Source organism: Lolium perenne, chromosome 1 (assembly GCF_019359855.2).
Source record: "Lolium perenne isolate Kyuss_39 chromosome 1, Kyuss_2.0, whole genome shotgun sequence".
Taxonomy (NCBI): domain Eukaryota; kingdom Viridiplantae; phylum Streptophyta; class Magnoliopsida; order Poales; family Poaceae; genus Lolium; species Lolium perenne.
In genome coordinates this window covers 69,131,803-69,153,681 of record NC_067244.2, presented here as the reverse complement: position 1 = coordinate 69,153,681, position 21,879 = coordinate 69,131,803, and the positions used below count along the sequence as shown (strand labels likewise).

Below are 21,879 nucleotides of genomic sequence, written 5' to 3'. Positions count from 1 at the left end.
TCTACAACCATATTTTCCTCTCTCATAATAACTTTCAGTAGCAACATGAGCAAACTCAACAATATAACTATCACATAAAGCATTCTTATCATGAGTCTCATGCATAAAATTATTACTCTCCACATAAGCATAATCAATTTTATTAGTAATAGTGGGAGCAAATTCAACAAAGTAGCTATCATTATTATTTTCATTATCAAATATAGGAGGCATATTGTAATCATAATCAAATTTATCCTCCATAGCAGGCGGTACCATAAGACTACTATCATTATAATCATCATAAATAGGAGGCAAAGTATCATCAAAGTAAATTTTCTCCTCAATGCTTGGGGGACTAAAAAGATCATGCTCATCAAAACCAGCTTCCCCAAGCTTAGAATTTTCCATAGCATTAGCAACAATAGTGTTCAAAGCATTCATATTAATAACATTCCCATTAGCATGCATATAAAGTTCCATGGGTTTTTTAATTCTCTCTTCAAACACATCATGTCCTAATTCAAGATAAAGTTCATAAAGATCTCTCATATTTTTGTTGTTTTCCATTATGCCTAACTAGTGTAAACAAGAAACAAAAAGTTGCAATTGCAGGATCTAAAGGAAATAGCTTCGAGCACAAACACAATGGCGCCAGAAGAATACTGTTACCTGGAACCGAAGTATGAGTGCCTTTTACCTTTCCTCCCCGGCAACGGCGCCAGAAAATAGCTTGATGTCTACGCCCCCTCCTTTTCCTGTAGACAGTGTTGGGCCTCCAAGAGCAGAGGTTTGTAGAACAGCAGCAAGTTTCCCTTAAGTGGATCACCCAAGGTTTATCGAACTCAGGGAGGAAGAGGTCAAAGATATCCCTCTCATGCAACCCTGCAACCACAAAGCAAGAAGTCTCTTGTGTCCCCAACACACTTAATAGGTGCACTAGTTCGGCGAAGAGATAGTGAAATACAGGTGGTATAAGTAAGTATGAGCAGTAGCAACGGCACCAGAAAAGTGCTTTGCCCAGGACAGTAAACAAGCAGTAGTAACGCAGCAGTAGTAACGCAAAGAAACAAGAAACAAGCAGCGATAGCAATATTTAGGAACAAGGCCTAGGGATTAGACTTTCACTAGTGGACACTCTCAACTTTGATCACATAAATGTAATAGATAAATGCATACTCTACACTCTTGTTGGATGATGAACACCATTGCGTAGGATTACACGAACCCTCAATGCCGGAGTTAACAAGCTCCACAATTCAATGTTCATATTTAAATAACCTTAGAGTGCATGAAAGATCAACACGACTAAACCAAATACTAACATAGCATGCACACTGTCACCTTCACACTATGTAGGAGGAATAGATCACATCAATACCATCACAGCAATAGTTAACTTCATAATCTACAAGAGATCATAATCATAGCCTACGCCAAGTACTAACACGGATGCACACACTGTCACCATTACACCGTGCAGGAGGAATAAAACTACTTTAATAACATCACTAGAGTAGCACATAGATAAATTGTGATACAAAACACATTGCAATCATAAAGGGATATAAATAAGCACTTCACTATGCCATTCATAACAGTGAATAAGTATTCTGTGAAATATAGCCTAAGAGACCCACACGGTGCACACACTGTCACCTTTACACACGTGGGACAAGGAGTCTCCGGAGATCACATAAGTAAAACCCACTTGACTAGCATAATGACATCTAGATTACAAGCATCATCATATGAATCTCAATCATGTAAGGCAGCTCATGAGATTATTGTATTGAAGTACATAGGAGAGAGATGAACCACATAGCTACCGGTACAGCCCCGAGCCTCGATGGAGAACTACTCCCTCCTCATGGGAGACAACAACGTTGATGAAGATGGCGGTGGTGTCGATGGAGGAGCCTTCCGGGGGCACTTCCCCGTCCCGGCGGCGTGCCGGAACAGAGACTCCTGTCCCCCAGATCTTGGCTTCGCGATGGCGGCGGCTCTGGAAGGTTTCTCGTACCGTGGCTTTTTCGTCCCGAGGTTTTAGGTCGAGGGGCTTTATATAGGCGAAGAGGCGGCGTCAGGAGGTCAACGAGGCGACGACACTATAGGGGGGCACGGGCCACCCCTAGGCCGCGCCGGCCTATGGTTTGGTGGGCCTGTGCCCCCTCTCTGGCGGTTCTCGTGTGTTCTGGATGCTTCCGGGCAAAATAGGAACCTGGGCGTTGATTTCGTCCAATTCCGAGAATATTTCTTTACTAGGATTTCTGAAACCAAAAACAGCAGAAAACAGAATCGGCACTTCGGCATCTTGTTAATAGGTTAGTTCCAGAAAATGCACGAATATGACATAAAGTGTGCATAAAACATGTAGATATCATCAATAATGTGGCATGGAACATAAGAAATTATCGATACGTCGGAGACGTATCACCTATCATGATCAAGATCATCTATTTGTAATGCTACATGTTGTGTTTGTTGGGATCCGATAAATATGGAATATTATGTCAAGTTGATTATCAATCTATCATATATGTGTTGTTTATGTTCTTGCATGCTCTTCGTTGCTAGTAGAGTCTCTGGCCAAGTTGATACTTGTGACACCAAGAGCGAGTATTTATGCTCGATAGTGGGTTCATGCCTCCATTGAATCTGGGACAGTGACAGAAAGTTCTAAGGTTGTGGATGTGCTGTTGCCACTAGGGATAAAACATCAATGCTTTGTCTAAGGATATTTGTGTTGATTACATTACGCACCATACTTAATGCAATTGTCTGTTGTTTGCAACTTAATACTGGAAGGGGTGCGGATGCTAACCCGAAGGTGGACTTTTTAGGCATAGATACATGCTGGATAGCGGTCTATGTACTTTGTCGTAATGCCCTGATTAAATCTCATAGTAGTCATCGTGATATGTATGTGCATTGTTATGCCCTCTTTATTTGTCAATTGCCCAACTGTAATTTGTTCACCCAACATGCTATTTATCTTATTGGAGAGACACCACTAGTGAACTGTGGACCCCGGTCCATTCTTTTACATCTGAATACAATCTACTGCAATCATTGTTCTCTGCTGTTCTTTGCAAACAAACATCATTTTCCACACCATACATTTAATCCTTTGTTTACAGCAAGCCGGTGAGATTGACAACCTCACTGTTAAGTTGGGGCAAAGTATTTTGATTGTGTTGTGCAGGTTCCACGTTGGCGCCAGAATCCCTGGTGTTGCGCCGCACTACACTCCGTCACCAACGACCTTCATGTGATCCTTGATTCATACTGGTTCGATAAACATTGGTTTCTTACTGAGGGAAAACGTGTTGTTGTACGCATCACACCTTCCTCTTGGGGTTCCCAACGGACGTGTGCTTCATGCGTTATCAAGCTCTTTTTCTGGCGCCATTGCCGGGGAGATCAAGACACGCTGCAAGGGGAGTCTCCCACATCCAATCTCTTCACTTTGTTTTTTGTCTTGCTTTAATTTATTTTGTTTACTGCTTTGTTTGTTCTCTATATCAAAAATACAAAAAAAATTAGTTACTTGCTTTACTTTATTTACTGTCTTGTTTGCGTTCTCCATATTAAAAACACAAAAAAATTAGTTACTTGCATTTACTTTATTTAGTTTGCTTTATTTACTACTGCTAAAATGAGTAATCCTGAAGTTGAAGTTCGTTCGTTTAAGCAACAAGGGGGAGAATGTCTAAAAGATGCTTGGTATAGAATTAGTGATGCTCATAATAGGTGCACTAAGAAACACTCCACTATTATCCTACTTTGGAATTTTTATGCTGGCATCTCTAGTTGGAATAGGTATGTTCTTGATACTCTTGCGGGAGGTAATTTCCTAGGCACTCCTGCTTTAGAAGCTAGCTGCATTATTGAGAGTCTAGTTGGAATACCACCTGTTAATGAAGTTAAAATTGAAATCTCTCTTGAAGATGTCATGAAAAAATTGGAGACCATAGAGCAAAATCTTCCAGGTATTAAGACTAAATTGGGAATATTACTTAATAGCACTGATAAACTTGATAAATCTCTAGGTGGAATTAATGAGAGAATTGCCATCTTAGAAACTTGTGCTACTCATGATAATCAAACCCATAGGATTAGTGAACTTGAAGAAGCTATGGGAACCTTGGGTTCAACTTTTTCTTCTCTTAAGTTTAAGGAGAAAGCTTATGTGGGTAAGGAGCAAAAGTTCATGTATGTCTCTAAGGTGCCTAAGCCAAAAAAAACTATTATAGGCCTAAAATTGACAAAGCCCTTAGTACAACTATGGATAATGGAGCATCTAATATACCTATTGTGACAAATTGTGAAAATTATGATGTTAATGCTTCATCTCTTGATAATACTTGATTCACACTATCTGCGCCTAGCTGAAAGGCGTTAAAGAAAAGCGCTTATGAGAGACAACCCATTATTTTAATTCTGCACTTTTATTTTATATTTGAGTCTTGAAAGTTGTTACTACTGTAGCAACCTCTCATTATCTTTATTTTATTGCATTGTTGTGCCAAGTAAAGTCTTTGATAGTAGGGTTGATACTAGATTTGGATTACTGCGCAGAAATAGATTTCTTACTGTCACGAAATTGAGCAGCACCGTCTGTAGATAATTTAGAAAAATCTGCCAATTTACGTGCGTGATCCTCAGATATGTACGCAACTTTCATTAAATTTGAGATTTTTCATCTGAGCAAGTTAAGTGCCCCAGAAAAATTCGTCTTTACCGACTGTTCTGTTTTGACAGATTCTGCCTTTTGCTTCGCATTGCCTGTTTTGCTATGTTTGATGGATTTCTTTGTTCCATTAACTTTCAGTAGCTTTGTGCAATGTCCAGAAGTGTTAAGAATGATTCAGTCACCTCTGAATATGTGAATTTTTGATTATGCACTAACCCTCTAATGAGTTTGTTTTGAGTTTGGTGTGGAGGAAGTTTTCAAGGGTCAAGAGAGGAGGATGATACAATATGATCAAGAAGAGTGAAAAGTCTAAGCTTGGGGATGCCCCCGTGGTTCATCCCTGCATATTTCAAGAAGACTCAAGCATCTAAGCTTGGGGATGCCCAAGGCATCCCTTCTTCATCGACAACTTATCAGGTCACCTCTAGTGAAACTATATTTTTATTCTGTCACATCTTATGTGCTTTACTTGGAGCGTCTGTATGTTTTTGTTTTTGTTTGAATAAAATCGGATCCTAGCATTCTTTGTTTGGGAGAGAGACACGCTCGGCTGTTGCATATGAACACATGTGTTCTTAGCTTTACTTTTAATGTTCATGGCGAAGGTTGAAACTGCTTCGTTCATCATTATATGGTTGGAAACAAAAAATGCTTCATGTGGTAATTGGTATAATGTCTTGAATAATTTGATACTTGGCAATTTTTGTGCTCAAATAGATCATGTTTAAGCTCTTGCATCATGTACTTTGCACCTATTAATGAAGAACTACATAGAGCTTGTTAAAATTTGGTTTGCATGATTGGTCTCTCTAGAGTCTAGATATTTTCTGGTGAGGTGTTTGAACAACAAGGAAGACAATGTAGAGTCTTATAATACTTGCAATATGTTCTTATGTAAGTTTTGCTGTACCGGTTCATACTTGTGTTTGCTTCAAACAACCTTGCTAGCCAAAGCCTTGTATTGAGAGGGAATACTTCTCGTGCATCCATATCCTTGAGCCAAAAACTATGCCATTTGTGTCCACCATACCTACCTACTACATGGTATTTCTCTGCCATTCCAAAGTAAATTACTTGAGTGCTACCTTTAAAATTACATTCTTTGTCTTTGCAATATATAGCTCATGAGAAAATAGCTTAAAAACTATTGTGATATTGAATATGTACTTATGTATCTTATTTCTTATAAGTTGCTTGTTGAGCGGTAACCATGTTTCTGCGGACGCCATCAACTATTACACCTTTGTTGAATATCATGTGAGTTGCTATGCATGTTCGTCTTGTCTGAAGTAAGGGTGATTTATCATGATCAAATGGTTTGAGTATGCATATTGTTAGAGAAGAACATTGGGCCGCTAACTAAAACCAGGATCCATGGTGGAAGTTTCAGTTTGGACAATCAATCCTCAATCTCTTATGAGAATATTATCTGTTGTTGAATGCTTATGCATTAAAGAGGAGTCCATTATCTGTTTTCTATGTTGTCCCGGTATGGATGTCTAAGTTGAGAATAATCAAAAGCGAGAAATCCAATGCGAACTTTCTCCTTAGACCTTTGTACAGGCGGCATAGAGGTACCCCTTTGTGACACTTGGTTGAAACATATGTTATGCAATGATAATCCATGTAAATCCAAGCTAATTAGGACAAGGTGCGGGCACTATTGGTAATCTATGCATGAGGCTTGAAACTTATAAGATGTCTTATGCATAACACATATGAATTATTACTACCGTTGACAAAATTGTTTCTATGTTTTCAAAATGAAAAGCTCTAGCACAAATATAGTAATCCATGCTTCCCTCTGCGAAGGGCCTTTCTTCTACTTTTATGTTGAGTCAGTTTACCTACTTCTTTCTATCTTAGAAGCAAACACTTGTGTCAACTGTGTGCATTGATTCTTACATACTTGCTTATTTGCATTCATCATATTACTCTGTGTTGACAATTATCCATGAGATATACATGTTGAAGTTGAAAGCAACTGCTGAAACTTATATCTTCCTTTGTGTTGCTTCAAAGCTTTCTACTAAGAATCTATTGCTTTATGAGTTAACTCTTATGCAAGTCTTATTGATGCTTGTCTTGAAAGTACTATTCATGAAAAGTCTTTGCTATATGATTCAGTTGTTTAATCATTGTCTTTACCATTGCTTCGAATCACTGCATTCATCTCATATGCTTTACAATAGTATTGATCAAGATTATGATAGCATGTCACTTCAGAAATTATCTTTGTTATCGTTTACCTACTCGAGGGCGAGTAGGAACTAAGCTTGGGGATGCTTGATACGTCTCAAAAGTATCTATAATTTCTTATGTTCCATGCTACTTTTATGACAATACTCACATGTTTTATACAAACTTTATGTCATTATTATGCATTTTCCGGCACTAATCTATTGACGAGATGCCGAAGAGCCAGTTATTGTTTTCTGCTGTTTTTGGTTTCAGAAATCCTACAAAGGAAATATTCTCGGAATTGAACGAAATGAACGCCCAGGGTCTTATTTTTCCACGGAGCTTCCAGAAGACCGAAGGGGATACGAAGTGGGGCCACGAGGCGCCACCACCATAGGGCCGCGCGGCCAGGGAGGTGCCCGCGCCGCCCTATGGTGTGGGCCCCTCGTCAGCCCCCCGACGCTGCCCTTCCGCCTATTTATTCCCTCCGTCGCGAAAACCCTATTACCGAGAGCCACCATACGGAAAACCTTCTAGAGACGCAGCCGCCGCCAATCCCATCTCGGGGGATTCAGGAGATCGCCTCCGGCACCCTGCCGGAGAGGGGAATCATCTCCCGGAGGACTTTTCATCACCATGATCGCCTCCGGATTGATATGTGAGTAGTTCATCCTTGGACTATGGGTCCGTAGCAGTAGCAAGATGGTTGTCTTCTCCTAATTGTGCTATCATGTTAGATCTTGTGAGCTGCCTATCATGATCAAGATCATCTATTTGTAATGCTATATGTTGTGTTTGTTGGGATCCGATTAATATGGAATACTATGTCAAGTTGATTATCAATCTATCATATATGTGTTGTTTATGTTCTTGCATGCTCTCCGTTGCTAGTAGAGGCTCTAGCCAAGTTGATACTTGTGACTCCAAGAGGGAGTATTTATGCTCGATAGTGGGTTCATGCCTCCATTGAATCTGGGACAGTGACAGAAAGTTCTAAGGTTGTGGATGTGCTGTTGCCACTAGGGATAAAACATCAATGCTTTGTCTAAGGATATTTGTGTTGATTACATTACGCACCATACTTAATGCAATTGTCTGTTGTTTGCAACTTAATACTGGAAGGGGTGCGGATGCTAACCCGAAGGTGGACTTTTTAGGCATAGATGCATGCTGGATAGCGGTCTATGTACTTTGTCGTAATGCCCTGATTAAATCTCATAGTAGTCATCGTGATATGTATGTGCATTGTTATGCTCTCTTTATTTGTCAATTGCCCAACTGTAATTTGTTCACCCAACATGCTATTTATCTTATTGGAGAGACACCACTAGTGAACTGTGGACCCCGGTCCATTCTTTTACATCTGAATACAATCTACCGCAATCATTGCTCTCTGCTGTTCTTCGCAAACAAACATCATTTTCCACACCATACATTTAATCCTTTGTTTACAGCAAGCCGGTGAGATTGACAACCTCACTATTAAGTTGGGGCAAAGTATTTTGATTGTGTTGTGCAGGTTCCACGTTGGCGCCGGAATCCCTGGTGTTGCGCCGCACTACACTCCGTCACCAACGACCTTCACGTGATCCTTGACTCCTACTGGTTCGATAAACCTTGGTTTCTTACTGAGAGAAAACTTGTTGCTGTACGCATCACACCTTCCTCTTGGGGTTCCCAACGGACGTGTGCTTCACGCGTTATCACCCGGGTCTAGTGACCAACTTGGCCCTCGCGTAGAGGATTATACTCATAGTCACAAGATTGAGACCCATTATCCTAGAAAACCCCTGATAAGTTAACTCCTCACTCCTCAAACTCCATGAAGAGGAGAGGGGTCCTTCATTAAAAAGGAGGAAGAGGAGGAGGAGAGGATGCATGTGGAAGTGCACTTCAATACATTGTGCTTCTGTCATGGAGGATGATGTTGAAAGGACACGGATGTCGCCTAAAGGGGGGTGAATAGGTGGTTTAAAACTTTTACGAGATGGGTTTAATAAATGCGGAATAAAACTAGCGTTTACTTTGTCAAACCCAAAGCCTATATACTATGGTTCACCTATGTGCACCAATAACTTATGCTAAGCAATACAAGCAACTACGTGATAGCAAGATATATAACTTCAAGCACGATGGCTCTCACAAAGTAAATTGCATAAGTAAAGAGCTCGGGTATAGAGATAACCGAGGCACGCAGGAGACGATGATTTATCCTGAAGTTCACACTCTTGCGAGTGTTAATCTCCGTTGGAGAGGTGCGCTGGCTTAGTGCCCCCGAACGCCACAAATGGCCTCACCTAAGGTGTGGTGAGGCCCCAAGATGTGGTAGTTACACCACACACCGAGCGCCAACAAGGCACCTCACCTTATTCTCTGGTGACCCTTGCCACAAAGGCCTAAGTCACGGTTCCACTAAGAGATTTCCTTCGAGACGGAAATCGGGCCTTACATAAAGATTGGGGCACACATCCACAACTTAATTGGAGGCTCCCAACAAATCACCACAAAGGCCTCAAAACCGTCTAGGGTTCCAAGAACCCAAGAGTAACAAGCTCCTCACTTTCACTTTCACGAATCACCGTGGAAAGCTCAAACCAATGCACCAAATGCAATTGCAAATACTTCACTTCCGAATTCCACCAAAGCTACAAAAACTTGTGGGAGAATAAGAGAGGAATAACAAAGGAAAACCACAAAGAACTCCAAGTTTCTCCAAGATCTAGATCTCGGTGGATCCCCTTACAAAGAGAGAGATTTGATTGGTGAAGATGTAGATCTATATCTCCTCTATCTTTTCTCTCAAATGGATGCAAGAATCATTGGAGGAAGAGGGACATAGCAAGCTTAAAGAAGGTCAACAATGTAGGGATTCGTTGCATAGAAAACAAAAAATTTCCTACCGCGAGAACGCAATCCAAGCCAAGATGCAATCTAGAAGACGGGAGCAACGAGGGGATGATCGAGACTCACCCTTGAAGATTTCCAAAGCCTATAAGAGTAGGCTCTTATTGCTGCGGTAGACGATCACTTGCCGCTTGCAAAAGCGCGTAGAAGATCTTGATCACGGTGCCACGATCGGGCAGCACCTCCGTACTCGGTCACACGTTCGGTGTTGATGAAGACGACGTCCTTCTCCCCGTTCCAGCGGGCAGCGGAAGTAGTAGCTCCTCCTTGAATCCGGAAGCACGACGGCGTGGTGGCGGTGGCGATGGAGAACTACGGCGGAGCTTCGCTAAGCGTGCGGGAGAGGTGGAGGAGAGGGGGGCGGCTAGGGTTTGGGGGAGGGGTGGCCGACCACTAAGGGGGTGCGGCCAAACTATGGCTTGTGGTGGTCGGCCCCCTCCCCTATGCCCCTCATTATATAGGTGGAACCCCCAAGTGTTGGACTACAAGTCTTCGAATAAGACCCCAACCCAAAACCTTCCATGTAGTAGGGAAACCTACCCAAGGTGGGACTCCCACCTCAAGTGGGATTCCCCCCTTCCATGTGGGGGGGTGGCCGGCCCCCTTAGGTGGAGTCCACCTTGGACTCCCCCACTAGGGTTGGCCGGCCATAGGGAGGTGGAGTCCCTCCGGGACCCCTCCTTCCTTAGTGATTCCTTCCGGACTTTTCTAGAACCTTCTAGAACCTTCCGTAAAATCACCGGATCATTTTCAAACTTATAAAATGACTTCCTATATATGAATCTTATTCTCCGGACCATTCCGGAACTCCTCGTGATGTCCGGGATCCCATCCGAGACTTCGAACAATACTTCGAACTCCATTCCATATTCAAGTTCTACCATTACAACATCAAACCTTAAGTGTGTCACCCTACGGTTCGCGAACTATGTGGACATGGGTGAGAACTTTCTCCGACCAATAAACAATAGCGGGATCTGGAGATCCATAATGGCTCCCACATATTCAACGATGACTTTAGTGATCGAATGAACCATTCACATATGATACCAATTCCCTTTGTCACGCGATATTTTACTTGTCCGAGGTTTGATCATCGGTATCACTCTATACCTTGTTCAACCTCGTCTCCTGACAAGTACTCTTTACTTGTACCGTGGTATGTGGTCTCTTATGAACTTATTCATATGCTTGCAAGACATTAGACGACATTCCACCGAGAGGGCCCAGAGTATATCTATCCGTCATCGGGATGGACAAATCCCACTGTTAATCCATATGCCTCAACTCATACTTTCCGGATACTTAATCCCACCTTTATAACCACCCATTTACGCAGTGGCGTTTGATGTAATCAAAGTACCTTTCCGGTATAAGTGATTTACATGATCTCATGGTCATAAGGACTAGATAACTATGTATCGAAAGCTTATAGCAAATAACTTAATGACGTGATCTTATGCTACGCTTAATTGGGTGTGTCCATTACATCATTCATACAATGATATAACCTTGTTATTAATAACATCCAATGTTCATGATTATGAAACTAATCATCCATTAATCAACAAGCTAGTTAAGAGGCATACTAGGGACTCTTTGTTGTTTACATATCACACATGTATCAATGTTTCGGTTAATACAATTATAGCATGGTATATAAACATTTATCATAAACATAAAGATATATAATAACCACTTTAATTATTGCCTCTTGGGCATATCTCCAACAAACAATGGAGGCGAAAACGAGCCCAAACGGTTAGGAAACTTTGGGGAAGAAAACCCCCTTAAATATGGCAAGATAAATCTGCCTGTTATGCATAAAACTCGTCAAAACCAGAACTTCCGGTCATTCGGGGCGGTAATACCGCCGCCCCCCTGGTAGTACCGGCCAACTTCCGGGTGAAGTAGGGCGCCCCCGAAAAGCTTACAGTATACTTTCTGCGTGCAAAAACAACATTTTCGTAACTTGGTCGGAACTTGACCGGTACTACCACCCCACCTGTAGTACCGGCCCCGAAGACCGGAACTTCCACCCCGTGAAATGTCCAAATATCCCGATAAGAAAACTTCAAGACCTTTTGCATCCGAACTCCGATTTCGATGATCTTGGGCTCGTTGAAATCACAAAAATGAGCTCTACAATAATATGCATAGAAACATCATAGTACAGAAAGGTAAGATAGAAATAAATGAATAAATGTTTTACCTATCTATAAAAAACAAACCGGTAAAACCACCAATACCGAAAACACAATAGAGAATGCATATGAAATCCGTTTTCGATGAACTGGAGCTTGTCATGGAGATTAATACAAGCTCTAAATCCTCTCATGTATAAGTACCAAATAAGAACCAATAAATATTATGCCAATGATGCAAAGGTTTGAGCTCTCTCCGAACGATATGATGAATTTACTCACTTGAGAGCCCCTCTTGATAGTACGACTATCTATCCTATAACCGGGTCTCACAACTAACACCACGAGACCGGTAAGAAACAAACCCTATCAAGATCCTACCTTTGCCTTGTGCATATTCCACTTGAGGTTGATGATGACAATCTTGTCCACCTCAAGATGGAACACTTTTCTTGATTACACTAGCTTGTTGAAGACTTGCAAATTGCTCCTCCATACTCCTATGGGAGAGCCTCTTCTTTGGGCATGTCTTCACATATCCATGATCACCATATGGATGGCAAGTTTCAAGCATATGATCTCTTCGAGTTGGCTCATCTTGAACTTGCACTTCATTTCTTCGTTCTTCATCATCTTGATGTATTGAAGTTAAACTTGAGGGATCACTTCATCTTTATCTTCAAGACATACTTAACACTTCATGTCCTTCATCAATTTCTTATTATTGCAATCTTGAAGCCAACATATGCTTCAAGTATTGCCTATGAACAACTCCTACAAAATATGACTCAATTCAAACATTAGTCCATAGGGATTGTCGTCAATTACCAAAACCACACATGGGGGCTCCATGCACTTTCAGATGTATAATAATCTTTGTGATGGAAAACATGTGATGTGCTCCTTGTGATAGGATGCCATCTTTTTTCTTGTTGCGGTGGTATAGTGGCACCATAGTAGGTAGATCTCATGCACTGTTGTTATTCATGTACTAACTCAAGTTGATGCATTCAATACTTATGTTCTAGTTGTCTTGCCATGTTGTTTCTGATCAATTTTGTTGTGTTTTCTTAGATGACCTGGTATGTGTTGTACAAGTGGGAAAAGCACGATTGTATGGTTCATGACAATTGTACCATAAGAAAGTCAATGGTTTCAAAAGGCGATCGCCATAAAGGTTTTGAAATGGCATACAAGGATAAAAATGATTAATTTAAGCTTGTAGATAGAACTAAGGCTATAGCATGTGGGAGAGAATGGCTAAACAAGTAGTGTGCTTAACTAAAGTGCTACATTATAATTATGTTTGTGATAATTTCGTTGCTATCAATGAAGAGAAGAAACATTTTGCTTGCAAGAAAATCAACTCGGTAATTTTACCGATGCAAGATGATCAAATCATGCCACATGTAGTTATCTAGACAGCCAAATGGTATGATCTTGCATCAACTTACTCTAACAAATACAATGCAAGCAACTAAATTTGGGAGGCCAAGTTTGAGTCTCAAGCGATGTAGACAACAAAACACAAAGACAATTCCTTCTTAGTCCGATCCGCAACAAAACAAGACAAACAACCAAAGTCCTATATAGACTCACCGGCACCATGCACACAACAACACTATAGACATTGTCGTCGCCATTGATGGCCAACATGAGTCGGGTGGAATGGTACTGGTGGCGGTGCCAAGGGGTTTCCATGTATCTAGTTGACTACTCAAGATTTTGGCAAGTCATCTATATAAATGAGAAAAATCATTTGTATAGAGAGGACCTCTGCCCTAGCACATACCACTTGGGGTAGGAAGATGTGTGTCTCCGAGGAGAAAACTTCCAACTGGCCTGACTTTCAGAGAACTTGAGTTATAATCCAATATGAAGGACATGAAATCTGACATTGCCCCTCACCAGACGGGCTCCCGGATCCTTTTTTTAAGAAGTTCTAGCCAATTGTCAAGCACGGGGTGCTACATCCTAAACTACTTTGTGTAGGGTAGAATTGATATCTCCAGGCTAAATTACGTTGTCCTCACCCTCATCCCAAAGGTGCCAGGAGCCAACTACATTTCTCAATACATGCACATCACCCTAATAAATGTGATTTTCATGATCATCATCTCCAAGTCGTACGCTACACGTCTGGATCCTGTAGCCCACCAGATCGTCAACCCCAATGAGGCGGCTTTCATCAAAGGCAGAAACATCCTAGATGGATCTCTGGCCCTAATTTAAATCATCCATGAAACCTCCTATCTACGTCTGAGTATGAAGAAGATGAACATTTCTCTTCTGCTTAAATGGGTCTGGAAATCGTACCAACATGACGATTCCACCTGGGCTAACCTAATTAGGGCAAAATAAACAGACGTAGACGACCTCTTCTTAGGCTCGGGCCAAGGTCCCCCCTAGGTCTGGTGGAGTGTCAGAAGATAAAGCACCACTTCAAAGCGGGGGCTAAGCATCTTGTCCATGATGGCAGACACACTTCGATTTGGCTTGATTGGTGGCAAGTAGACAGCCTTTTGAAGGACAAATCCCCTCTTTTCTCCTAGGTTTACGATGATCAGCATGTCTGGTGGCCCAAGAGGTTATGAAAGAGGGTCTAGAGATTCACCTTCGTATGTCCCTTAACACTACTGGCATGGCTCAATGGCAAGAGTTGGAAGCGTTGGTGGGTAGCGTTTCCCTTCGTGATGGCAGAGACATAATATCTTGGCACCTTGAAACTTTAGGCTCATACTCGGTACACTCCATGTATCAAAATTGCCGCAATGGATGAGAGTTGCTTCCTTCAAGGATATCTAGGCTACCAAAGTTCTGCTCAAAATCAAAATCTTTTCTTGCCAATTGCTTTTCAACAGACTTCCCTCGAGCCATAGGTCTCCATTCGCAATGACCCATCTAACGCTTGTGCTCGCTTTGTTGTGCACGAGAGGACGCATTACATATCTTTTTAGCATGTTCTACGGCAAAGTTCTCGTGGAGTGTGTTGTGCCAATTGTTCAGGTGTAACTGGTACCCAATGAACTCTACTCAGTTCCACGCAGTTATTCCTAGGGCAACCACGTAGATTGCTTTGGACTCTTTTCCTGGCCCAATCTATTTTCTTTGCGAAAAATTCAACCATCTATTGATAATCATCCATAGCAGTACAAAAAAGCCAAAAAAGTAGTAAAGATTACAAATAGGTCTATAGACCACCCGACAATGGCTATAGACACCAGCACGAGCCAAAGGCGCGCCGCTGTCCTCGCACCTCCATCACCGGAGCCGAGCAAAGCTTATCGTACTAGAGGTTGTTGTAGTAGACCAATGAAGAGTCGCCGTGCTAAGACCCCAAATTAAGAACCAACGCATGAGCAGGAAAACTCGCAAAACTCTAAGTCGAACGACAAGGAAGGGCTACTTGTTATTGCTATGGAGCCAAAACTCCAAGATCCGTGACAAGGAAGGGCTGAGCTAGATGTCAAGCGAGGTAAGAATGATTCACGCATCGATGGTGGCAAGTAATTGTGTTCAAGGCCTAGCTGTTTGATCTATCATCTCGGCATGCCAGTGGGAGGCCGACCCCTTTGCAAGTTTCTCGAGCAGGGCTTTTAAGTTGTTTGAGCCTTTGCTAAGTTGTACGCCGCGACAAGTAATGCTTATGGTTCTGGAGCAGTCACAACCCTTTGATCGCGAGTTTAACAACACAATATTTTGATCGTGACACAAGCAGCTGCAGAGAATCAACCTGAGGTTGGGTGGTTAGGAGGATGGTTGTATCCCAGCCTACCAGAGTTCAAACCCCACGTTTGACATCTGTGTGTCTCATAAAAGGCGAAATATTTATTTAGCGAGACGCCTATGGTGACTTCGTCAATTTCAAGATCCAACCCGTCGGCTCAGTCTTTCGGAGGTACTCATAGGGGTAAAGTGTGCGTGTGTGCGTTCATAGCGGTAAGTGTATACATATGTATATGATCATCTACCTTTGTACTGTGTTTAAAAAAAATGGTAGGCAGCTATAAACTGAGAGTATGAAGCGAACACTCCACCTACAACAATCCAACGAATTACGAATGTCAACCACGAGTCATCCCACGTGCACTCACGTCTGCGTAGGAAACTGGGGCACTCGGCTCCGTTGCGCTCCAAAACCATCGGCACTTGGGCAGCACCGTGGAAAGCGAAGAAGCAGGACGGCAGCACCGATCAAAGGTTGCGGCGATGAATCATCACTCGTAGCCCTACTCTTTTTCGAAACCTACAATAATTTTACCTATGTTGTGGCGGCCGCCAATCACGCCTCTGGGCCGCGGGCCCGCTACGTAGTGCCGGCCCCGCCACGTTCTCTCCTTTTGAAACAGAGCACCGCGGCAAGTGAAGGGGACGGCCAACCCAGCGCAGCACCGCGGCAAGCGAATGGGACACATGTAGCCATGTACTGTACGACGGGGACGGCCAACAAATGGAGCAACCTGCGCGTGCACTCTCACTGACCGCCGGGTCCCCTGATCCAGGTCGCAACCCGACTGCACCTGACCTGACCGCGTCACATTCGAAAATGGCGTCACCGTATTTGACTCTATCTATACTGAAAGTTGGTTGGAAACGGGATGAGCGTCGAAAAGATCCCGACGCTGGCAATCGGGGCCCACGCGTAAACCACCGGCAAAACATGGTACAAACCGCGGTAAAACTCTGTAGTAGTAGCTAATCACGCATTCTCTCTCCAGGGGCTCGCGTGAAAAGCGTTTATCTAAAAAGCGACGCGGTGGAGATAAGAAAATTTTAAAAAACTCCCCATGCGACGAACGGTGCACCTCACACGAGCCACTGACAACCTGGCCTAGGATAACAGGCCGGCTCACATGTCAGTGAAATTACGTCGGACGTTCTCCCCGCTCCCGCGTCCCGCCGGACGCTGTCGAGCCGCGCATCTGGTCTGGTGGCTGGCCCCACCACGTCCCCGCTGTCAAACGCGCCCTTTCCGAGCGAGCTCGCCATCTCTCTCCCAATTTCCAATCGCCTTCTTTATCATCCCTACTGCTCGCTGGCTACTGCGGCTGCCTGCTACTACTGACTTCACCTTTTCTTCCTTCTCCGATCTCGCCATCTCAAACCGGGAGCGAGCGTCCCAATTCTTCACCGCTAAGCAAGAGGCCGGCCGGACCAACCAACCCTAGCTCCGCAGCGCCGGCCGCCACCCGCGCGGCCGATGTCGACGCCGTCGCCGACAGCCGCGCCGGCCCCGACTTCCCCACCATCACCCCCCGCCAACGCCACCGCGCCACCCCCAGCCACACCCGCCACTCCGTCCGCTCCTCCTCCCGCGATCCCCGCCCCGTCCCCGCCGGCGCCCGCCTCCGCCCCGCCGCCCGCAGTCCCCTCCGCCTCCCCTCCCGCGCCGTCCTCCACGCCCCCGGCACCGGCCACCCCGTCCGCGCCCTCCCCCTCGCCGCCCAGCGGGGACGCGCCCGCCACACCCGCCCCTCCCTCCGACACGCCCTCCCCACCCTCATCAGCCGGGAGGTCCCCGCCGTCCTACGGCGGGGGAAGGTCGCCGCCTGCGCCGACCCACTCCACCGCGCCCCCGAAGTCGCCCTCCCCGTCCAGCAACAGCGGCGGGTCGAGCGTCTCCACGTCACTCGTCGTCGGCGTCGCCGTCGGCGGCTTCGTGCTCCTCCTCCTCGCCACCTTCATCTGCCTCTGCTGCCTCCGGAAGAAGCGACGCCGCCAGCCACCGCCGCCGCACTACGGATACCCGCCGCCGCCTCCGCCGCAGTACAAAGGTAGTGTCCCGTTGCACCTCCCAGTGCTGCTAGTACTAGCTGTCGCTGTCTAGATCTAGATCTGTGGCGTGCGGGCGTCGTGTGATGCAAGCTAGTCGCGGTCCCGTCCGCTGGAATTCTCGGCAATTCGGCCCCGATTCTTCTGCGCTTAGGCACGGGTTAGGCATGCTACCTGCATGTGCCGTGTTTCTTGATGACGTGTGCCTCACGGGCTCACAAAACACTCGATAATTTCAAGTTACCTAGTGCTGCAGCTCAAGTTTTACTTACTACGACTAATGCCTGTCAATTGTCACCACTTATCTTGGGAGCATGTGTTTTTCTCACATTCAAAATAAATAGGCTATCTACTGCTACTTGGTAGCGTTAACTACATGATTGCATGCTGGCATCATCACACTTGTCTGCGTCGTGCTGTCGCCATTTATTTTCTCCAACCTTTCATTCATCTGATGATAGGACAAGAAGTCATTTTATATGTTGCATCCGGAAATCCTATAAGCAAAATGGGGAACACATTTCTTAGCAATCTTCTCGTCTTACTGCAGAGGATCATTATGGAGGACAATACCAGAGCTGGCAGCAAAACGCCCCCCCTCCTCCTCCGCCTGATCACGTGATCAAGATGCAGCCGTCACCTCCTCCAGCATACGCCAACCGTCCTCCGCAGACGCCGACGCCGCCTCCACCCCCGATGATGAACAGCAGCGGCGGATCAGGTTCAAACTACTCGGGTGGCGAGATCCTGCCTCCGCCGTCCCCAGGCACTGGCCTCAACTTCTCCAGCTCGAAGAGCACGTTCACTTACGAAGAGCTGGTGAGGGCGACGGATGGGTTCTCCGATGCTAATCTCCTCGGGCAAGGCGGTTTCGGGTATGTTCACAAAGGGGTGCTGCCTAGCGGCAAAGAGATTGCTGTGAAGCAATTGAAACTTGGAAGTGGCCAGGGAGAGCGCGAGTTCCAGGCGGAGGTCGAGATTATCAGCAGAGTTCATCACAAGCACCTTGTGTCTCTGGTTGGTTACTGCATCTCGGGAGGAAAGAGATTGCTTGTCTACGAGTTTGTCACCAATAACACGTTGGAATTCCACTTACATGGTATGCCTTGTTGTCTCATTTATTCTATCTTCTTCATTCATTGTTTTCCATGTTTGATTGTCTGCTTTTTTGTCTCTGATATCATGGAAAACTTTAGGATATATCATGTTCACAAAGCTCCTTTGACTTTAAAGCTAAAACTAGAGAACAGCTGAAACTGTTTGATTTGTTCCTGGCTTGTTCTTCTTACCATGGTAACTAGTAGCTTGTAAAATCATGATGGAAACTTAATATATCGTATGGGGAAAGAACGAAGTAGAATCAAAGCCCTTCAAAAGTTTCAGTTCCACTAGTCAATTTTGCTGAAGTTACTTTGCTTCGTATTTGATTGAAATGACAACACACAGTAAAATGCCTTCTTATGTTGTTAAGTTCATGGACTAAGTTTTGTATCTCCGACAATTTTGTTGACCGTTGATGCTTTTATGATACATGCTAATTGATATGCCATATGCATCCTATGTTCCGTGGCCGATCGTTAAGACTGATTTTCACCTTCCACAGGAAAAGGCCGTCCAGTGTTGGAGTGGCCCATAAGACTAAGGATTGCTCTTGGTGCTGCCAAGGGTTTAGCATATATTCATGAAGACTGTGAGTTTACATCCATGAGTACCTTCCCTTTATGAGTTTACATATAATAATGTTTGTTTCCATAATTTACAGGCCATCCTAAGATCATACATCGTGATATAAAGTCATCAAACATTCTTCTTGACTTCAAATTTGAAGCTAAGGTAGGTTTAAAAAAACCTACTATCCATTTCTGCTTCCTTCCTATTGTGGCATTCCTATGTACAAGTTAAATATCATTTCTGTAACCATTTACTTAATTTAGCATTTACCACCTTTTGCAGTAAACATGTGGTGCAATTATATTTGTGTACTTACCATTTGAAACTTGAAATGCCATCTTAAGTTGTTTATTGATGTGGATTTGTAGATACCGACTTAAAGTTTACCTAACTTGAAAACTCTTAATCAAAATTTTCCATAGTTGGAACTAATTGTAATCCTCTGTGCAGGTTGCGGATTTTGGTCTAGCGAAATTCACTTCTGAGAACAACACTCATGTTTCGACAAGAGTAATGGGCACTTTTGGGTATGCATTAGCCTAAATTTTTACTGTGCCACTTTATTTTCGTGTTATATGTCAAGTACACATGCTGCATATATGCCCAACGCCATGATTGAAATTTTCAAGAGCATGTGGACACCATTGACTCTATTCCGACTAGCTTGATACGCCTAAATTTTTTTATGCAATAATTTTGCATCATTTACATTGTTTCAGCATTTTAGCTAGGAACATTGTTAGATCAACATTTTTTTCCTTTGTTACAGTAGTAATTATTGTATGCTGACTGCTGAGACCTATTTTCATGGCATTAGGTATCTAGCACCAGAATATGCGTCTTCTGGCAAGCTCACTGAGAAGTCAGACGTCTTCTCTTTTGGAGTGATGCTTCTTGAGCTGATAACTGGGCGTCGGCCTGTTGATTCAAACCAGACGTATATGGATGACAGCTTGGTTGACTGGGTAAGTTTCGTAATAGCTTATTTGTGTTACTCATGATACTTTGATTAGATAAATCAGAAAAGTATTTTAGTTTTTTTTGTATCCATGTCAATAAGGTACCTTTTTCGGGTTATATGATCATTTTTACACCTTTGTTTTTATATAAAGCTCTACCTGAGCACTTGTTCTTATGTGCGTACTTATGTTCAAATGAATCTTACATTATTTTAACTCTGATTTGTCATGGTCTTCAAGAAGTAACTTTTATTGTTAGTTTTGAGCATTATATGTTAATAAATTCATGAAACTATATTGATCATTGAGCCATTTTTGACAAAGCAATGGTCTATGCGCGTCTTTTTAACTGTAGCCAGTTTATATACTTCATTCCCTTTTGTCCTTTGAGGCGATCTTGCCTTCTGTTGAACATATGTTGTCAGTGAGTAACATATCTGACCATTTCCAGGCAAGACCCCTGCTGATGCGAGCACTTGAGGATGGTAACTACGAAGAGTTAGTGGATGCTCGGCTGGGGAAGGATTTCAATCCTAATGAGATTGCCAGAATGATAGCATGTGCGGCTGCATGTGTACGCCATTCTGCACGCCGTCGCCCACGAATGAGTCAGGTAACCTTACGTTCAGTAGGCCTTAAACCTCTGCAAGTTACATAAATGTGTTTTCACCTGTCAAAATCAATTTAAAATCTCGGCATTGTAGATCCTTTTAACCCGTTAGTACCGTGGTGACAAGTGAGAATCATGTGCTACTCCTTCCGATCGATAATAAGTGTCGGTGTTTTAGTTAATTAGCTCGACTTTGAACTAAAACACCTGCACTTATTATTGGAGTATATTCACTTGGTTGTTTAGTTGTCTCATATTGGTTATGGTGCTCAGGTTGTCCGGGCCTTGGAAGGTGACGTGTCTTTGGAAGATCTTAATGAAGGTGTTCGGCCTGGCCATAGCCGCTTCTTCGGATCCTACAGCAGTTCTGACTATGACTCTGGTCAGTACAACGAAGACATGAAGAAGTTCAAGAAGATGGCCTTTACAACTAACGACTACACGAGCAGCCAATACAGCGCACCGACCAGCGAGTACGGTCAGGTAGCATCTGCATCAAGCAGCGAGGGCCAACAAACCCAGGAAATCGAGACGGGGATGGTGAAGAGAACTGGCCACAGTGGCTACAGTTCAGGATACAGCGGACCGTCGTGAGGGAACTCATCTTCCTTCTTTCTACTTTTTGACATTTTGTTGATGCAATTTGTAAAGTCCGGCTGAATTTATATGATCAAAGTTGCTGACTTGTGTGCGAGGAACTCATGTTTGACCAAGTATAGCTTTCTAGTAGTTGCATTCCTTGATTCTTTGGTATGTTGTTGAAGCCCACCACGGTTTGCTATGTAATTCAAAGAGATAATTGACTGTCATAACCCATGGTTGAGTTGTTGTCACGTGCCTCGATGTTTTTTCACCGAGCAATTTGAACTGTCCAGAAACCATGAACACCAATTACCAACTGATGCCATTATGGGGTGGGTATCTTATCTTGTTCTCCTCGCATGTGAATGGAATATGTGCTGG

At 43.7% G+C, this 21,879-nt stretch overlaps 1 protein-coding gene across 1 annotated transcript; it reads left to right on the top strand.

The window, feature by feature from the left end:
- Window positions 1–16,931: 16,931 nt before the first annotated feature.
- LOC127296432 (proline-rich receptor-like protein kinase PERK15) lies at window positions 16,932–21,728 on the top strand. Its single transcript, XM_051326504.2, has 8 exons — window positions 16,932–17,678; window positions 18,227–18,775; window positions 19,280–19,366; window positions 19,439–19,509; window positions 19,798–19,874; window positions 20,165–20,312; window positions 20,758–20,919; window positions 21,190–21,728. The coding sequence occupies exons 1-8, from the start codon at window positions 17,105–17,107 to the stop codon at window positions 21,508–21,510; spliced, it is 1,989 nt and encodes a 662-aa protein (XP_051182464.1). The 5' UTR covers window positions 16,932–17,104; the 3' UTR covers window positions 21,511–21,728.
- Window positions 21,729–21,879: the final 151 nt, after the last annotated feature.